We start from the raw sequence: 17,383 nt of genomic DNA on the forward strand, positions 1-17,383 counted from the left end.
ACACATGAAAGTGTCTCCCTTTGGTCTGTTAAAATTAAATTTGATATAAAAATTTAAAACTACAAATAAATAAATGACTTTTGGCTGAATGAATTGAACAAGAAGATGAAAGAACAAGAATCAGATGTATGGCCTAAAATCTTACATGAGATTAAAAATCTGCCACGGAATCCCTTTGTGACCTTGATATAGTCCCAGCCTTTCTGGACCCAATTTTCTCATGTTGTGAGACAAGATTTTTTACTCAAGCTCACTCTGACTCTTAAATCCAATGGTCTGAGAATAGGAAATGAGATCAGTGTGACTGAATGGGTCAGCTATGAGTGGAACAGTGGATATCCTGACTTGGAAGAAGAATAAGAAGAGGCAGAAAGGGGTGGCTTTATTTAAGTAAGTCTACATAATTGGAGTCCATTAAGGATGCTGGGCCTCACCTTAGGAAAGTCAGTTTGCACCTGGAATAACTGGAACCAAGGCTGCTGTTCTCAAACAAAGGGCCAAGCTAGAAAAGAGAAGAAAAGGGAAGTGAGCTAAGTATTGTCTAGAGGTAAAGGCATGAGGAGCAATGGAAGCTTCTTGAATAGAATAAACACTTTGCAAATCAAAGCAGTGGCAACCCTTACCATATTCTGAAGAATCTTTTCAGTGGACTTGAATTTGATGGAATCCTTCTGCCCCATGTCTTCTGTGTACAGCAGGTTGGTGATGGTGAAGTTCAGGGTGAAAGCCTCTAGACTGGGTCTCCAGGCTGGAGGGAGGCAGGAGGGTTGAAGGTGGGGGTGGAACACAAAGCACAAAAACTCAAAAGCCTGGGTCATGTATCCATAGTTCAACAGAGGCTAAATAGAATGTATGCCTTCCTCATTTCTGCTTCCTAGAACTTTTGGCTTCCTTCATTTCAAATGCCAGGCCACTTCCCTTACTTTTTAGTGTCCTTACCCAATTGCTTTGAACGTATTTTCTATATATTAGCAAATGGATACTTTGTTCCTTTCCCTCAAGAGAATAGAAAAATTCAAGGGCAGAATCTAGGTGATTTTTGCCTCTAGAGTTCCAGCACCGTGGACAGCTCCTGGCACAAACCTGGAGACAGATTCTGGCTGATTGATTTAATGCATACAAAGAACTGCAGAGGTTTGGGAAATACTTTCCTGGAAATGATCTGTGGAAGTAGGGGCAAACTGAGGCTCTGGGTGTTTGTGTGACACCTATGATCTAGGCCACACAGGAGGGAAATATCAGAACTAACAAAGGAACATTGGTTATCTAATGCTGATCTGACTCTGAGTCTCTCCTATATCTCAAACAATTACTAGCTGTTTGACCCTGGGGCAAGGCACTTCACCTCTGCCTCCATTTGCTCAATTGTAAAATGAGCATAATAATAGCACCTTCCTACCAGGGGGGAAAGCTCTTATTCTCCACTTCCAACCCCTTATTCCCCCTGTACCAACATTGCTTCTCAAGGTCAAGAAGAATAGATTACTCTAGACTTGGAAACTAGAAAAGTGGTCCCAAGATAGATACCAGATCAAATCAGAAGTTGAATGATAAGCACTTTTTTCATATCAATGACGGTATCTAGCACTTTCATATTTACAAAGTACTTTACAAATTTTATCTCATTTTTAAATCAATCAACAAACATTTATTAAACGCCTACACTAAGCCAGGCATTGCTCTAGGTATTGAAGACAGGGAGACAAAAATAAAACATTCCTTGACCTCAAAGAGCTTACATTCTATCAGAAGACTTTATACATTGAGTCCTCATGGACTTAGAAATTTGCCTTAGAAAAGGAAAGAACATACTTCACATGTTTAAATTTTAAAACCTTCTCTTTAGTTTGTTTGATTTTTCTGAACCCCCTACCTTCTGACTTAGAATCAGTAGAAAATATTGGTCGCAGAAGAGTGGCAAAGGCTAGCCAACTGGGGTTAAGTAATTTGCCCAGTGAAGCCCAGAGTCACACAACTAGAAAGTATCTGCAGTCAAATTTGAACACAGGATCACCTATCTCCAATCTGGCCCTCTATCCATGGAGTCACATAGCTGTCCCCCTTCTCTAGCTTTTAAAGCCCTCCACAAGTACTATCCCACTCCAGAGAGAGGCCTGTTGAATTCTGAGTGCAGACTGAAGCAGATATTTTATGTTTCTTTTTTATGCTTGAATGCTGAATATAATAATATAATGTTGAAATATATTTTGCATGACTTCATATGGATAATGGGTATCACATTTTTTATCTTTTCAATGGGCAAATAGAGAATTTAGAATAGAATATAATTTTTTAAAAGAAACCTCTGCCTACTTTCCGTTCTTCAATTTCTTTTCTTCTCTTAATAAAAAGCTAACATTTCTAGTACTACGTTGAATAGTAATGATGATAATGGGCATCCTTGCTTCAGTCTTAATCTTCTTGGAAAGCCTTCTAACTTATCTCCATCATAGATGATCCTTGCTGATGGCTTTAGGTAGATATTACTTTTAATTTTGGGGAAATGCCCATTAATTCCTATGCTTTCCAGTGTTTTTTAATAGGATCGAGTTTTGCATTTTGTCTCATTATCTATTGAGATAATCCTGTGACTTTTGTTACTTTTGTTATTGATATAGTCAATTATACTGATAGTTTTCCTAATTTTTAAGCAACCTTGCATTCCTGGCATAAATTCTATCTGGCCATAGTGAATGATCCTTGTGTTATATTGGTGTAGTCTCTTTGCTAGTATATATTTGATTTAAAATTTTACCTCAATATTCATATTAAGGAAATTAATTTGTACTTTACATTCTCTATATTTCATCTTCCGGACTTAGGAATGAGCACCATATTTTTGTCATAAAAAGTATTCATTAAGATTCCTTCTTTGCCTAATTTGCCAAATACTTTACACAATATTGGGATTTATTACTCTTTAAATGTTTTAAGAGAATTCCCTTGTCAATTCATCTAACCCTGGGTTTTTTTTTCCTAAAAGACTTCTTTGATGGTTTGTTCAATTTATTTTTTCCAAGATGGTGTCATTTAAATATTCTATTTCATTCATTTGTTAATCTCAGCAATTTACATTTTTGTAAATATTCATTAATCCAACTAGATTGTAACTTTTCTCATATAATTGGGTAAAACAACTCCTATAATTGCCTTAATTCCCTCTGTATTAGTGGTAGATTCACTCATTTTAGATTTGATACTGATCATTTAATTTAGTACTTTTGCTTTTTAAATAAAATTAGCCAATGCTCTATTTTATTCAGTTTCTCATAAAACCAGTATATCTATACTTGGAAAGCCCTCATTTCTCCCTTTCACTTCAGAGGACCCCCATTCTTCTCTCAAGATGCAGCTCCACCTACTACCCCCTACATTAAACCATTCCTGACTGCCCTCTCAGTATATAAACTCTTTGTCACTAACTACATGGTAGTTATATTTATTCTTTGTTTTTATTCTACCTAGATTTATATCTGGAATAGCTGTCACTCTTGTTGGAATACAGGGTCCATGTGAGAAGAGATCATTACATTCATTGTTAGACCTAACACCTAGGAGTACATCTTTCCTGACTTCTCCCATTTCCTGCTTTATCTTCTTGGGTCCTTTAGTCTTAATTAAACCTTGCCAGGAGAGGAAGTAAACCATCACTCATTTCCTACCTATAATGCCAGAGGATAATGATGCCTAAGCAAGAGATAGTTTTGGATAGAGTGCAATTATTGAAGGAGGGAAAAAGAAAAAAATTTTTAATGAAAACCATTCACCAACATTGCTGAATGAAGGCTATAGAGGAGTGGGCACAAGTCTCCCTGTAATGTTGAGAGATCACTTCTGTGTACCAGGGTTACAAAGACCACAAGGTTTGACTCTAAATACAGATCAAGAAGGTGATAGGGGTTTTCCAAGTCCCATTGGGTATTTTCCCCTTTTTGATCAATTTAGATACGCTTTTAATTAAAAAGAAAAAAACATAGGCAAATAAGTAAAGAAAATCTATACATTGGCCATATCTTACAGAATACCTCATTCTGAACCCCCAACCCACTTTTTCTCCTCTGCCCTACCATACCCCCCCTTCTCCAAAAAGTAAAGAAAATTTTCATTGCAATCTCCCATTAAATAAAGTAATTAAGAAATTAAAAACTTACTGTTTGTGGTGGTGGTTGGTATCTGATGGGTATACCCTGTAGTTGGGAAAGGGAGAAGAAAAATAAGAGAAGGAAAAAAAGAAATTTAGAGGGAAGGAGAGAAGTAGAGATGAATGGGGAGGGAAGCAAAGAAGAACTCAGGGAAACAGATGAAATGAGGTGAAAGGAGAATAGAGCATAATGGAAGAGAATAGGACAGAAGAAAAGTGATTATAAGAGAAGAGGGTAGATAGAGAAAAGAGAAGAGTGAGCAGAATGAGACAAAAGAGGAAGGAGAAAAAATAGTGATTGGTGTGGGGAGAGAGAGAAAGTGGGGTGAGGGAGAGACATAAATATTTGATATGGTAGCTCTATCTGGGAAAAAGCTGAAAGAAGGAATGGAGAGAGGTTCTGGGACCCATAGGGTTGGTAAAATGAAATATGTTTCATCATTCAAGGCACTTCCTTATTCAATTGAAAGGGATACATGGAGTAAATTTAGTTTAAGGAGCCTAAGAAAAACCAAGCCACTTCTAATCTTTAGAAGTAACCACCCCCCGCCATGTCTTTATAGTTTGCCATAACTTTGAGAGCCAGTGCTCCCAGGAGGGGTAGAAAAAAAAACCCATGGAGACAAAGGTGGTCTAAAAGGAAAGGAGAATTTGGAGCAGGTTGGTCAATTTCTAGAAATAGAGCCACTCAGAGAAACAAAGGTGCATGTTCCAATTCACTCACCATCCACATAAAGGCTTTCCTTATGTAGAATGTAGGGTCCCAGCCTTGTTTTTCCATGGGTCTGTTCACTCAGCTCCCAGTAAATCTTCTCTCGGTCCAGGACAGGGGCGGAGGAATCTTCCTGATAAGCACATTCGACATCCACTGCTGTTGCTATCCTATTCTTCATAGACCTGGAAATTGAGGATTTAAACAAGAAGTATTAAACATGGCCCTCCCTGATAGTCACTTGAACCAGACTAAAATGTAGTTCATAGTTCCTCTCTAATCTTAAACTGTTGATGATGAAATATATAAATTTGCATGGTTTTCTGAGTCAATATGTGGGGCACAAGGACTTTGATGTACAATTTAGTGACCTCTGTTTCCTTTTGAGTTTGACACCAATAGTTTAGTTAGTGAAATTTAGTTATTCAGAGAATATTTCATGAGAGAAGTGGCCTACTTTGAAAAAAAGGTTTGGAAAGAATTATAGATTTAGAGTTGAAAAGGACATGGAAGAGATCACAACTAACCTTCCCATTTTAAAGATGAAGAAATTGAGGCTAAAGGAAGTTATGTGACTTGCTGAGAATCATACCACTGGTAATTGTCTGAGAGAGAATTCTTAAATTAATTTTTATTTTAAAATATTTTTCACTGTTTCCATGCTTCATTTTCTTTCCCTCCCTTCTTCAATCTCCCCTCCCAGAGCCAACAAGCCATTCCACTGGTTTGTACAAATTGTTGTCACTTGATGTACAAATTGTTATCACTTGATACCAATTTCCATGTTTTTCTTTGGCATTTCTACTTCCATAGTTCTTTTTCTCAATGTTGTTAGCATTCTTTCCCATAACTCCTTCAAGAGTGTCCTGGATTCTTGAATTGCTACTAGTAGCAAAATCTATTACACTGAATTGTTCCACAATGGTTTACTTTCTGTATACAATGTTCTCTTGGCTCTGCTCATTTCACTCTGCATCAGTTCATTGAGTTTGAGAGAGAATTTGCACTCAGATCTTCCTATTTGCAAGCCTAGCACTCTCATCGGACACAGTGGAATTGGCAGGGATGTGTGAATTCACTCATATCTATGTTTACAAGTGTGTATGGGGTCTGATTATTTTCAGTAATTTCTTTAGAATAGTGGAAAGATCATTGGATTTAAAGTTAAAGGGCCTGTGTTAAAATTCTGGATTTGACAGTATCTTTAACTCTAGAAAAGTCTCCTTGGGTCTTCATTTTTCATCTGTAAATGAAGAAAGTAATCCAGAAGAACTTGAAAGTCCCTTCTAGCTTATAATCTACAATTCTCTAATTCTAGAGAAAGGTAATGTTTATAATTTCTAAGCAGTCCTTTACTAAGCACCACTCGGTACTTCCTAAGTTATTCCATGTATGTGGAACTATAAAGAAAAAGTAAAAACAGTTGCAACATTGTCTTTAGAAAAGTTGTGGGGAAAGGAGCTTTTCTCCACATGAAAAAGGCTAGAAGGAGCCCAGAATTTTTCTAATGGCTTGTTGGTTGGGATATTTTACCCATCTCAGCTTGGGAAAGAAGGAATTACAACAGGGAAGTGGAGGAAGAACCAATCTGGACACGATATAAGTCAGATGGGAATGTGCTAGTTCCTACTATTTGAACCATCAGCTCCCATGACTCTCACCTTAACAAAGTCAGCCTGCATCCAAAATAGTGAGGGCCAAAACTGCTTTTTCTAAACAAGTTGTTGATCTAGAAACAAAAGGAAAGGAAGAAACTGCTGAGTGCCTGGCTAAATAAATAGCAAGCCTGGATACCCAGGGCTGAGGAAGAAAGCTTGGGAGAGAAGAGGTAGAGGAGTGGAGGTAGAGTCTCACCAGAGGTTGCAGGACATCCTCAATGGAGTTGAATTTGCTGGAGCCCCTTTGACCCATGTCTGTTGTGTAGAACAGGTTGAGGATGGTGAATTTGAGGTTGAAAACCTTCAAGTAGGAGCTCTCTGATGCTGTACAAGAGAGAAAGAGAGTCCCATGTCTGAGCCTCAGAAATGTTACATGAATGAGATAAAATGCTTTGTTAACCTTTAAATTTGATTCAAATGTTGATTGTTACAATCATTATCATTACTCTGGCACTATAAAGAACTTGTGAATTTGAAGTCAGAAAACCTGGCTTCAAATCCTTACCCTCCCATGTCCTACCTTTGGGCCTTAGTTTCCTCACATGTAAAATGAAGAGGTTTGTCCACCTTCAAGGGTAAGAACTCATTATTTGAAAAAAATTTTCAAAGAAATCTGAAAATTAATCTGACAAAAACTAGGGATGAACCAACATCTTGCCTGACTTAGAGAAATGAACTTCAAATTAGTAAGATATAAAGGGTGAAATGCTAAAAAACTGAGAGTTATGAGGAAAATTTTAACTTTCAAATTTATCAACAGGTAGACAGTTTATGATCACTTGAGGGATAGAGTATAGATAGCAAGATAAAATGAACTATGTTTTAAAGATGAAATTTAAAAGTCCCCCCTCTCCCAAACAAAATAGCTTAGGTAAAAGAATTAGAAGGAATGAGGTAATAGGGTGGACCTTTGCTTCCAATTCTTCTGAAAAGGGTCTCCTTTCCAGTTTCCACTAATTCAAATTTGTAAGAGTAAAAGCTGAGGGTGGAGACAAGGTGGTGGAGAAGATACAAATCATCATGTGATCTCTATCAAATTACCCTTCACAAAACTGATATAATACAAGTCATTTCCCAATTGATGAATGGTCAAAGGATATGTAAAGGGAATTATCAGGCAAAGTAATTGAAGCTCTCTTTAGACATGCAACTCTAGACATGCAAAAATACTCTAAATCATTATTATTTAGAGAAATGCAAAGTACAACAAATCTGAAGTACCACCTTACAACCTATGAGATTAGCTCTTATGATAGAAAAGTAAAATTACAAAACATGGAGGGGATATGGAAAAGTTGAGACATTAATGCCTCATTGTGGGAACTGTTTCGACCATTCCAGAAAGTAGCTTGGTCTGTGTCCAAAGGCCTATAACAGTACATACTCTTTGAGCCAGTAATGCAATTATTTGGTTTCTATCTCAAGGAGATAAAAAATAAAAAGGGGAAGGATTTGCATATACAAAAATATTGAAAACAGATCTTTTGTGGGGGAAGGAAAAGAATTAGGAAGTGAGGGGATGGGGAAGAATAAAGATGGTGGCTTAGAAGCATCAAAAGTCAAATCCTCTATGAAAACCCATCCATAGCAATGAAAAAAAAGCTCTTTGAGGAGGTCAGAAAACTAAATACAACAACAGGACAGAGTTGGGGTACCCTCCTACTTGATTCAACATAAAAGGTACTCAGAGATGTTGAATTCTCAGTTTAAGGAATAGAAAAAGGAAATTTCCAGGTCCCTTACCCCACCTACTCTGCTGAGAAGTAGGTGGTTGCTGGGATCTCAGAGCAAGGGCTCCAGCTACCACTGCTACCCAAGGTTCAGGGTTATTACCACAGCTGGTGGAGAGGCAGCACTAGAGGAGAAGGGCAGAGAGGAGGGAAGCCTGGTCATAGCCTTCAGTTTCCACTCCTCCATCTGGGGTCCCTGCTTGACCTCAGAGCTCATTGAGCTCTGTAGATCATCTAAACTGGATCAATCCAATCTATAGATAGTGAAGAAAAACTCCAGGGAGACAGAAAAGCTCAACCTCCAACACCACTCCTCCACCACTCAGCACCTATTATGTTAGACCAGCAGTAAGAATCCTGCTGCTGGGGATCCCAAGGAGAAGGCTGCAACTATGACAGAGTAACTTGGTACCACTACAGGAAGCTCAGGATTCTGACCAGGCAGCTGGCAGAAAGGAAGTGAGAAGGACAAGGATAACTATCTTCAGCCTCCACAGCTTCACTTTCACCTTCAGATTATGCTAGCAGCTGGGGAAGATCTGCTCTCAGGGAACATTAATACAACAGGTTAATTCCATCAGCCTCATCCAGTTAATCAGAAGATCAGAGAAGCCCAAATCACAGACCCAGGAAATGAACAGAGCAGCAAGAATATAGCCAATGAGGAGTCAGAAAGAAGGAAAAAATAGAAGTGAAAAAGAAAAAAGAAATTACAAACAACAGTTTCTATTCAGGTAAAGAAGAAAGAACAAATGGTACAGAGGAGGACAAAAGAACATCAAGCAAAACCTCAGGAACTCCAGCAAATTGGACTCACACTTTCAAAGAACTCAAAAAGTAATTAAGAGAGGCTGAAGAAAATTTGGGGAAAATTTTAAAAAGCAAAATAGATCATCTGGAAACAGGTACATGAACTGAAACAAGAAAATAATAATCTTAAAAGCCAGAATTAATCAGCTTGAAAACAAGGCAAAGAAAGTGAAAGATGACCTATAAAGAAAAATAGATGAAAATGAAAAGTATGATAAAAAAAACTAGGGATTAAATTTAGTCTTTAAAAATAAGCATTGAAAAACTAGAAAAAAATACTTCACAAGGCAGCAAGAGTCTATAAAACAAAATCAAAAGAATGGAAAAAATTGAGGAAAATATGATACCATACCTCATTGATAAAACAACAGACAAGGAAACAGATCCAGGAGACCCAATTTAAGAAAAATCAAGACAAAAGGAAAATGATCCAAGAAAACTTCCCTGATATTCTTAAGCAAGAGGGTAAATTAGAGATTGAAAAAATCCACAGATCTTCGCCTGCATTAAATCCCCAAATGACAATACCCAGGAATGGTATAGTCAGGTTCAAGAACTTTTAGACCAGAAAATATACTGCCAACAAAAATATACTACCAACTACTAAAAATAAGCAATCAGATTTCATGGATCTGCAGTCAGGAATACACAGGAGGTAGCAAAACTTTAGACCTCTGAAAACCCTTCCTCACAGAATAAAAACTAAATGCGCCTAGGGGACTGAAAACCAAACCTAACAAAAGGACAGGGCCAAGGAACCCTTCTGCTGGACTCAACTTAAAAGGCACACCCCCCAAAATCCTGAATTCAAGAACACTTGTGTATAAGGGGAAGGAAAAAGGAAGATCCCAGGACCCCAGGAGAACACTGAGCCTCCATCAGTTGCTGGAAGCTCTGGGTGGGCAAGGGTGCTAGTCTGGAGGGAATACCTTGCAGGCAAAGCTGTGCTAGGCTCAGAGAGTTGAACACAGGTGGTGGGGAAGCAGTTGGAAAAGAAGCGCAGAGCAGGTAACCAAGAAATTAGGGGGACTGATTAAAAACAAAATATTGGTATAAAGGTAATAAAAGGCAGGACTAGGAGTGGAAATCAAAATGCTGGTAAATACACAGCTGGTAATCATAACTCTGAATGTGAATGGAATGAAATCACCCATGAAATGCAGGTGAATAGCACAGTGAATTAGAATCCCAAACCCTACCATATGCTGTCTACAAGAAACACAGATGACGAAGGTAGACACACATAGGATAAAAGTAAGAGGATGGAGCCAAATCTATTGGCCATCAACTGTTAAAAAGAAGGCAGGAATTACAAACATAATCTCTGACAAAGCCAAATAAAAAATATATCTAGTTAAAAGAGATAAGGAAGTTAATTACACCCTGATAAAAGGCAGTATAGATAATGAGGAAATATCAGTACTCAAAATGTATGTACCAAATGGCAGAGCATTCAAATTTCTAAAGGAAAAACTAGTGGAGCTCAAAGATAAAAAATAGAAAAACTATATTAGTGGGAGACCTGAAACTTCCTCTATCAGAACTAGATAAATCAAACCAAAAAATAATTAAGAAGAGGTAAGAGAACTGAATGAAATCTTAGAAAAATTAGAGTTAGTAGACATGTGGAGAAAAATAAATAGGGACAAAAAGGAATACACCTTCTTTTCAGCAGCACGTGGTACATTCCTAAAGATTGACCATGTACTAGGGCATAAAAATATTGCAAAGAAGTGTAAAAGAGCAGAAATAATGAATGCAACTTTCTCAGGCCACAATTCAATAAAAATAATAATTAGTAAAAGGTACATGGAGAGGCAAATCAAAAATTAAATGGAAATTAAACAATATAATTCTCAAAAAACTGTTAGTTAAAGAACAAATCATAGAAACAATTAATAAATTCACTGAAGAAAATGACAATGAAGACACGTCCTTTCAATATCTACGGGATGCTGCCGAAGAATTACTCAGGGGGAAATATATATCCTTGAGTTCATATATTAACAAATTCAGGAGGACAGAGGTCAATGAATTGGGCATACAAATTAAAAAACTAGAAAGGGAACAAATTAAAAATCCTCAGATGAAGACTAACTTAGAGAGCCTAAAAATCAAAGGAGAAATTAATAAAATTGAAAGTAAAAGAACTATTGATTTAATAAATAAAACTAGAAGCTGGTACTTTGAAAAAAGAAATAAAATAAACAAAGTACTGGTCAATCTAATTTTAAAAACGAAAGACTAAAACAAAATTGACAAGAGGAAAAGGGAGACATCACCTCTAATAAAAAGGATATTAAGGCAATCATTAAAATTTATTATGCCCAATTATATGGCAATCTAGGTGACATGGATTAATATTTACAAAAATATAAATTGCCTAGACTAACAGATGAATAGACTACCTAAAAAAAAAACCCATATCAAAAAAAGCAATTGAACAAGCTATCAAAGAATTCCCTAAGAAAAAATCCCCAGGAGCAGATGGATTCCCAAACGAATTCTATCAAACATTCAAAGAACAACTAATCCCAATATTAGACAAACTATTTCACAGAATAAACAAAGAAGGAATTCTACCAAATTCTTTTTATGACAGAAATATGGTACTGATTCCAAAGCCAGGCAGATCAAAAACAGAGAAGGAAAACTACAGACTAAAATCTCCTTAATGAATATAGATGCAAAAATCTTAAATAGGATACAAGCAAAAAGACTCCAGCAATTGATCACGAGTTATTCACTATAACCAGTTAAGATTTATACCTGGAATGCAAGGATGGTTCAATATTAGGAAAACCATCCACATAATTGACCATATTAACAAGAAAACCAACAAAAATCACATGATTATTTCAATGGATGGAGAAAAAGGCTTTGTCAAAATACAACACTCATTCCTATTGAAAATACTAGAAAACATAGGAATAGAAGGGCCTTTCCTAAAATAATAAACAGTATATATCTTAAACCATCAACAAATAAACATAATCTGTAATGGGGATAAACCAAAAACCTTCCCAATAAGACCAGGAGTTAAACAAGGATGCCCTTTATCACCTCAATTATTTAACATTGTACTAGAAAAAATAACAGTAGCAATTAAAGTAAAAGAAACTGAAGGTATTAAAATAGGCAACGAGGAGACCAAGCTGTCACTATTTGCCGTTGATATGATGGTCTATTTAAAAAATCCTAAAGAATCAAATAAAAAGCTAGTTGAAATAATCAACAACTTTAGCAAAGTTACAGGACACAAAATAAACCCACATAAGTCATCAGCATTTCTATATATTTCCAACATGTCTCCACAGCAAGAATTAGAAAGAGAAATTCCATTTAAAATCATCCTAGTCAATATAAAATATTTAGGAATCTATCTTCCTAGACAAAAACAGGAACTATATGAACACAATTACAAAACACTCTCCACATAATTAAAACTAGATCTAAATGATTAAAAAACACGGATTGCTCATGGGTAGGATGAGCTAACATAATGAAAATGACCATCCTAACCAAATTAATTTACTTATTTAGTGCCATACCCATTGAACTAACAAAAAAACTTTTTTTTTTACTTAATTATAAAAAACCATAACAAAGTTCATTTGGAAGAACAAAAGATTAAGGATATCCAGAAAAATCATGGGGTAAGTAACCTCAGAAAAAGAGTCTATGATAAACCCAAAGATCCCAGCTTTGGGGACTAAAACCCACTACTTGATAAAAACTACAGGAAAATTGGAAGACAGTATGGGAGAGATTATGTTTGGATCAACATCTCACACCCTCCACCAAGATAAACTCAGAATCGGTAAATAACTTGAATTTAAAGAAGGCAACTATAAGTAATTTAGGTGAATACAGAATAGCATACATTTCAGATCTATTGGAAAGGAAAGATATTAAAACCAAGCAAGAGTTAGAAAAAAATCACAAAATGTAAAATAAATAATTTTTATTACATCAAATTAAAAAGGTTTTGAACAAACAAAACCAATGCAACCAAAATTAGAAGAGAAGCAACAAATTGGGAAACAATCTTCCTAACAAAAACCTTTGGCAAAGGTCTAATTACTCAAATTTATAAAGAGTTAGCTAAATCAATTTTACAAAAAATCAATCCATTCTCCAATTGATAAATGGGCAAGGGACATGAATAGGTAATTTCCAGTTAAAGGAATCAAAACTATTAATAAACACATGAAAAAGTGCTCTAAATCTCTTATAATCATATTGATGCAAATCAAAACATCTCTGAGGTATCACCTCACAACTAGCATATTGGCTAACATGACAGCAATGGAAAGTAATGAATGCTTGAGAGGATATGACAAAGTCAGAACATAAATGAACTGCTGGTAGAGTTGCGAATTGATCCAACCATTCTGGAGGGCAATTTGGAACTATGCTCAAAGGGTGCTAAAAGACTGTCTGCCCTTTGAGCCAGCCATTGCACTGCTAGTTTGGTACTCCAAAGAGATGGTAAGGAAAAAGACCTCTACAGGAATATTCCTAGCTACATTCTTTGTGGTGGCAAATAATTGGAAAATGAGGTGTTTCCCTTCAATTGGGGAATGGCTGAACAAATTCTGGTATATGTTGGTGATGGAGTAGCATAGTGCTCAAAGGTATAATAAACTGGAGGAATTCCAAGGGAACTGGAATGATCTCCAGGAATTGATGCAAAGTGAAAGTAGCAGAACCAGGAGAACATTGTACACAGAGACTGATACACTGTGGTATAATACAATCAAATGTAATGGACTTCTCCATTAGTGGCAATGCAGTGATCCTAAACATCTTGGAGGGATTTACAAGAATGAACACTATCCACATTCAAAGGAATAACTGTGGGAGTAGAAATGCAGAAGTAAAACAACTGCTTGATTACATGGGTTGAGGGGATATGATTTGGGATATAGACTCTAAATGAAAATCCTAATGCAAACATCAACAACATGGAAATAAGTTTTGATCAAGGACAAATGTACTACCCATTGGAACTGTGTGTCAGTTACGGTAAGGGTGAGGGGAGGGAAGGGAAAGAAAGAATATGATTTTTGTAACCAAGGAATAATGTTCTAAATTGACTAAATAAATAAATACATAAATGGGAAAAAAGAAGTATACTTAGAAGGTACAGTGTATAGGATTATATATCAAAACATATTAAAAAACTAGTAAAAAAGAGGTTAATACTAAGAGTAATGGGAATGGAGAAAAAAATTGGTAAACACAAAGTTCAAGAAGAAGCACACGGGGGAGGAGGGGAGAAGATCAATATAATGGAAGGGCTGAAGAGTTTGGTGACAGCTAATAGTTAAATTTACCCTCATTGGAATTGACTCAGAGAGGGAAGAACAATCAGATCCACTGGGGAAGAGAATGGTTTCCTTCCCTATAGAGAAGTAGAAGGGTAATAAATGCACTGGTGGGGAGGGGAGCAATACAAGAGAGAGAGAGGTTCTGGGGTCATTTAAAAGGCACTATAGGAAGAGGAGAATAACAAGAGGGAAGTGGGTGGGAAGGGAAGTAATAATAGGGAGGTTCCAATGGGGGGAAACTGACTAAAAGAGATATGTTGGAGGGGAGGGAAAGAAGGATAAGAGAAAAGGCACAATCGATGGAGGAAATGAAAATGGAGGGGAATATATAGACAGACAGTAATCATAACCATGAATGTGAATGGGATGAACTCACCAATAAAATGGAAGTAGAAAACACGATGGATTAAAAGCCATAATCCTACCTTATGTTCTCTATAAGAAACACACTTGAAGCAGGTAGACATATACAGGTTAAAGGTAAGAGGGTACAGTAGAATTTACTTGGCTACAACTGAGACAAATAAGACAAGAGTAACAATTATGATTTCAGACAAAGCTAAATCAAAAATAGATTGCATTAAAAGAGGAAAGGAAGGTAATTACATTCTGATGAAATGCAGAAGAAATAAAGAAATATCAGTTCTCAACATATATGCACCAAATGGTATAGCATTCAGATTTCTAAAGGAGATAAAGGAGGAAATAGAAGCAAAAACCATACAAGTGGGGGAATTTGACCTTCTCTTTTCAGAACTAGATAAATCAAACCAAAAAATAAATAAGAAGGAAGTAAGGAAAATCAATGAAATGTTTGAAAATTAGAGCTTATAGATATCTGGAGAAAATTAAATAGGGAAAAAGGAATATAGCAACATTTCAATAGCACATAGCACATATACAATCACTGACCATGTACACTAAGGCATAAAAACATTGCAAACAAATGTAGAAAAGCAGAAGGAATGCAATTTTCAGACCCTATTTCAATAAAAAATAATAAGGGCTTATTGAAAGGCAGATTTAAAATTAATTGGAAACTAAATAATCTAATTCTTCAAAAGTGGTGGGTCAAAGAACAAATCAAAGAAACAAGTCCAGACTTCATTGAAGAGAATGACAATGGAGTAACAACATATCAAAATCAGTGGAATGCAACCAAAGGAGTGCTCAGAGGAACATTTATATCCCTGAGTGCATATAACAATATATCAGAGAGGGTAGAGCTCAAAAAAAAAAACTAGAAATAGAATGAATTAAAATCCCCAGATAAAACTAAATTGGAAATACTAAAAATCAAAAAAGAAATTAATAATATTGAAAGTAAAAGAAGTATTGAACTAATAAAAAGACTAGGAGCTTTTACTTTGAAAAAAAACACATTAAATAGATAAAGTAATGAAAGTAATGATTAATCTAATAAAAAAGAAAGAAGAAAATCAAATTAATAATATCAAAGGTGAAAAGGGAGACCTCATCTCCAATGAAGAGGAAATTTAGGCAATTACTAAGAACAATTTTTCCCAATATATGACAATAAACATGACAATCTAGGTGAAAAGGGTGAATATCTACAAAAATATAAATTGCCTAGATGAACAAGAGGATATAGAATACTTAAACAATCCCATCTCAGAAAACAAAATTGAACAAGTCAGCAGGGAACTCCCTTAGTAAAAATCTCCAGGGCCAGATGGATTCACAAATGAATTCTATCAAACATTGAAAGAACAAGTAATCCCAATGCTATACAAAGTAGTTGACAAAATAAGCAAAGAAGGAGTTTTACCAAAGTCCTTTAATGACACAAATATTGTACTGATTTTCCAAACCAGGAAGACTAAAACTGGAAATAGAAAACTACAGACCAATCTCCTTAATGAATATAGATTCAAAAATCTTCAATAAAATACTAGCAAAAAAAAAGTCAAACAAGTTATCACAAGGATTATTCACTATGATCAGTTAGGATTTATACCAGGACTACAAGGATGTTTTTTTTTTTAATTTCATAGTATTTTATTTGATCATTTCCATACATTATTCATTAAAGACAAAGATCATTTTCTTTTCCTCCCCCCCACCCCCCATAGCCGACACATGATTCCAATGGGTATCACATGTGTTCTTGATTAGAACCCATTGCCATGTTGTTAATATTTGCATTAGAGTGTTCGTTTAGAGTCTCTCCTCTGTCATGTCCCCTCAACCGCTGTAGTCAGGCAGTTGCTTTTCCTCGGTGTTTCTACTCCCACAGTTTGTCCTCTGCTTATGGATAATGTTTTTTTCTCCTAGATCCCTGCAGAGATTGTTCAGGGACATTACACCGCCACTAATGGAGAAGTCCATTACGTTCGATTATACCACAGTGTGTTTGTCTCTGTGTACAATGTTCTCCTGGTTCTGCTCCTCTCGCTCTGCATCACTTCCTTGAGGTTGTTCCAGTCTCCATGGAATTCCTCCACTTTATTATTCCTTTTTGCACAATAGTATTCCATCACCAACATATACCATAATTTGTTCAGCCATTCCCCAATTGATGGGAATCCCCTCGTTTTCCAATTTTTGGCCACCACAAAGAGCGCAGCTATGAATATTTTTGTACAAGTCTTTTTGTCCATTATCTCTTTGGGGGTACAGACAAACATTCATAAAATTGACCATATCAACAACCAAACCAACAGAAATCACACAATTATCTCAATAGATGCAGAAAAAGCCTTTGACAAAATGCAACATCCATTCCTATTAGAAACAACAGAAAGTATAGGAATACAGGCGACTTTCCTCAATATAATAAAAAGTATGTATTTAAAAATATCAGCAAGCATCATCTGCAATGGGGATAAATCAGAAGTCTTCCCAATAAGATCAGGAAGGTAGCAAGTTTGCCCATTGTCACCTCCATTATTTAACATTGGAATTGGAGCTCCTGGACAGAACAATCAAGGGTGTGCCTGATTAAATCAAGAACACCTTGAGACCAAAACCCTGAGCCT

The 17,383-nt window shown here is 36.1% G+C and overlaps 2 protein-coding genes across 2 annotated transcripts in view; both read right to left on the bottom strand.

Annotated features, from left to right (window-relative positions):
• The window catches only part of LOC103102022 (mucin-16-like), a 127,549-nt gene that overhangs the window by 2,634 nt on the left and 107,532 nt on the right, over positions 1 to 17,383 (bottom strand). The window lies entirely within an intron of this gene.
• Positions 345 to 15,738, bottom strand: LOC130457923 (mucin-16-like). Its single transcript, XM_056820672.1, has 6 exons — positions 6,708 to 15,738; positions 6,515 to 6,582; positions 4,866 to 5,038; positions 4,152 to 4,187; positions 624 to 748; positions 345 to 502 (listed from the first exon to the last, which is right to left on the bottom strand). The coding sequence occupies exons 1-6, from the start codon at positions 6,762 to 6,764 to the stop codon at positions 431 to 433; spliced, it is 531 nt and encodes a 176-aa protein (XP_056676650.1). The 5' UTR covers positions 6,765 to 15,738; the 3' UTR covers positions 345 to 430.

Source organism: Monodelphis domestica, chromosome 3, assembly GCF_027887165.1.
Source record: "Monodelphis domestica isolate mMonDom1 chromosome 3, mMonDom1.pri, whole genome shotgun sequence".
Taxonomy (NCBI): Eukaryota; Metazoa; Chordata; class Mammalia; order Didelphimorphia; family Didelphidae; genus Monodelphis; species Monodelphis domestica.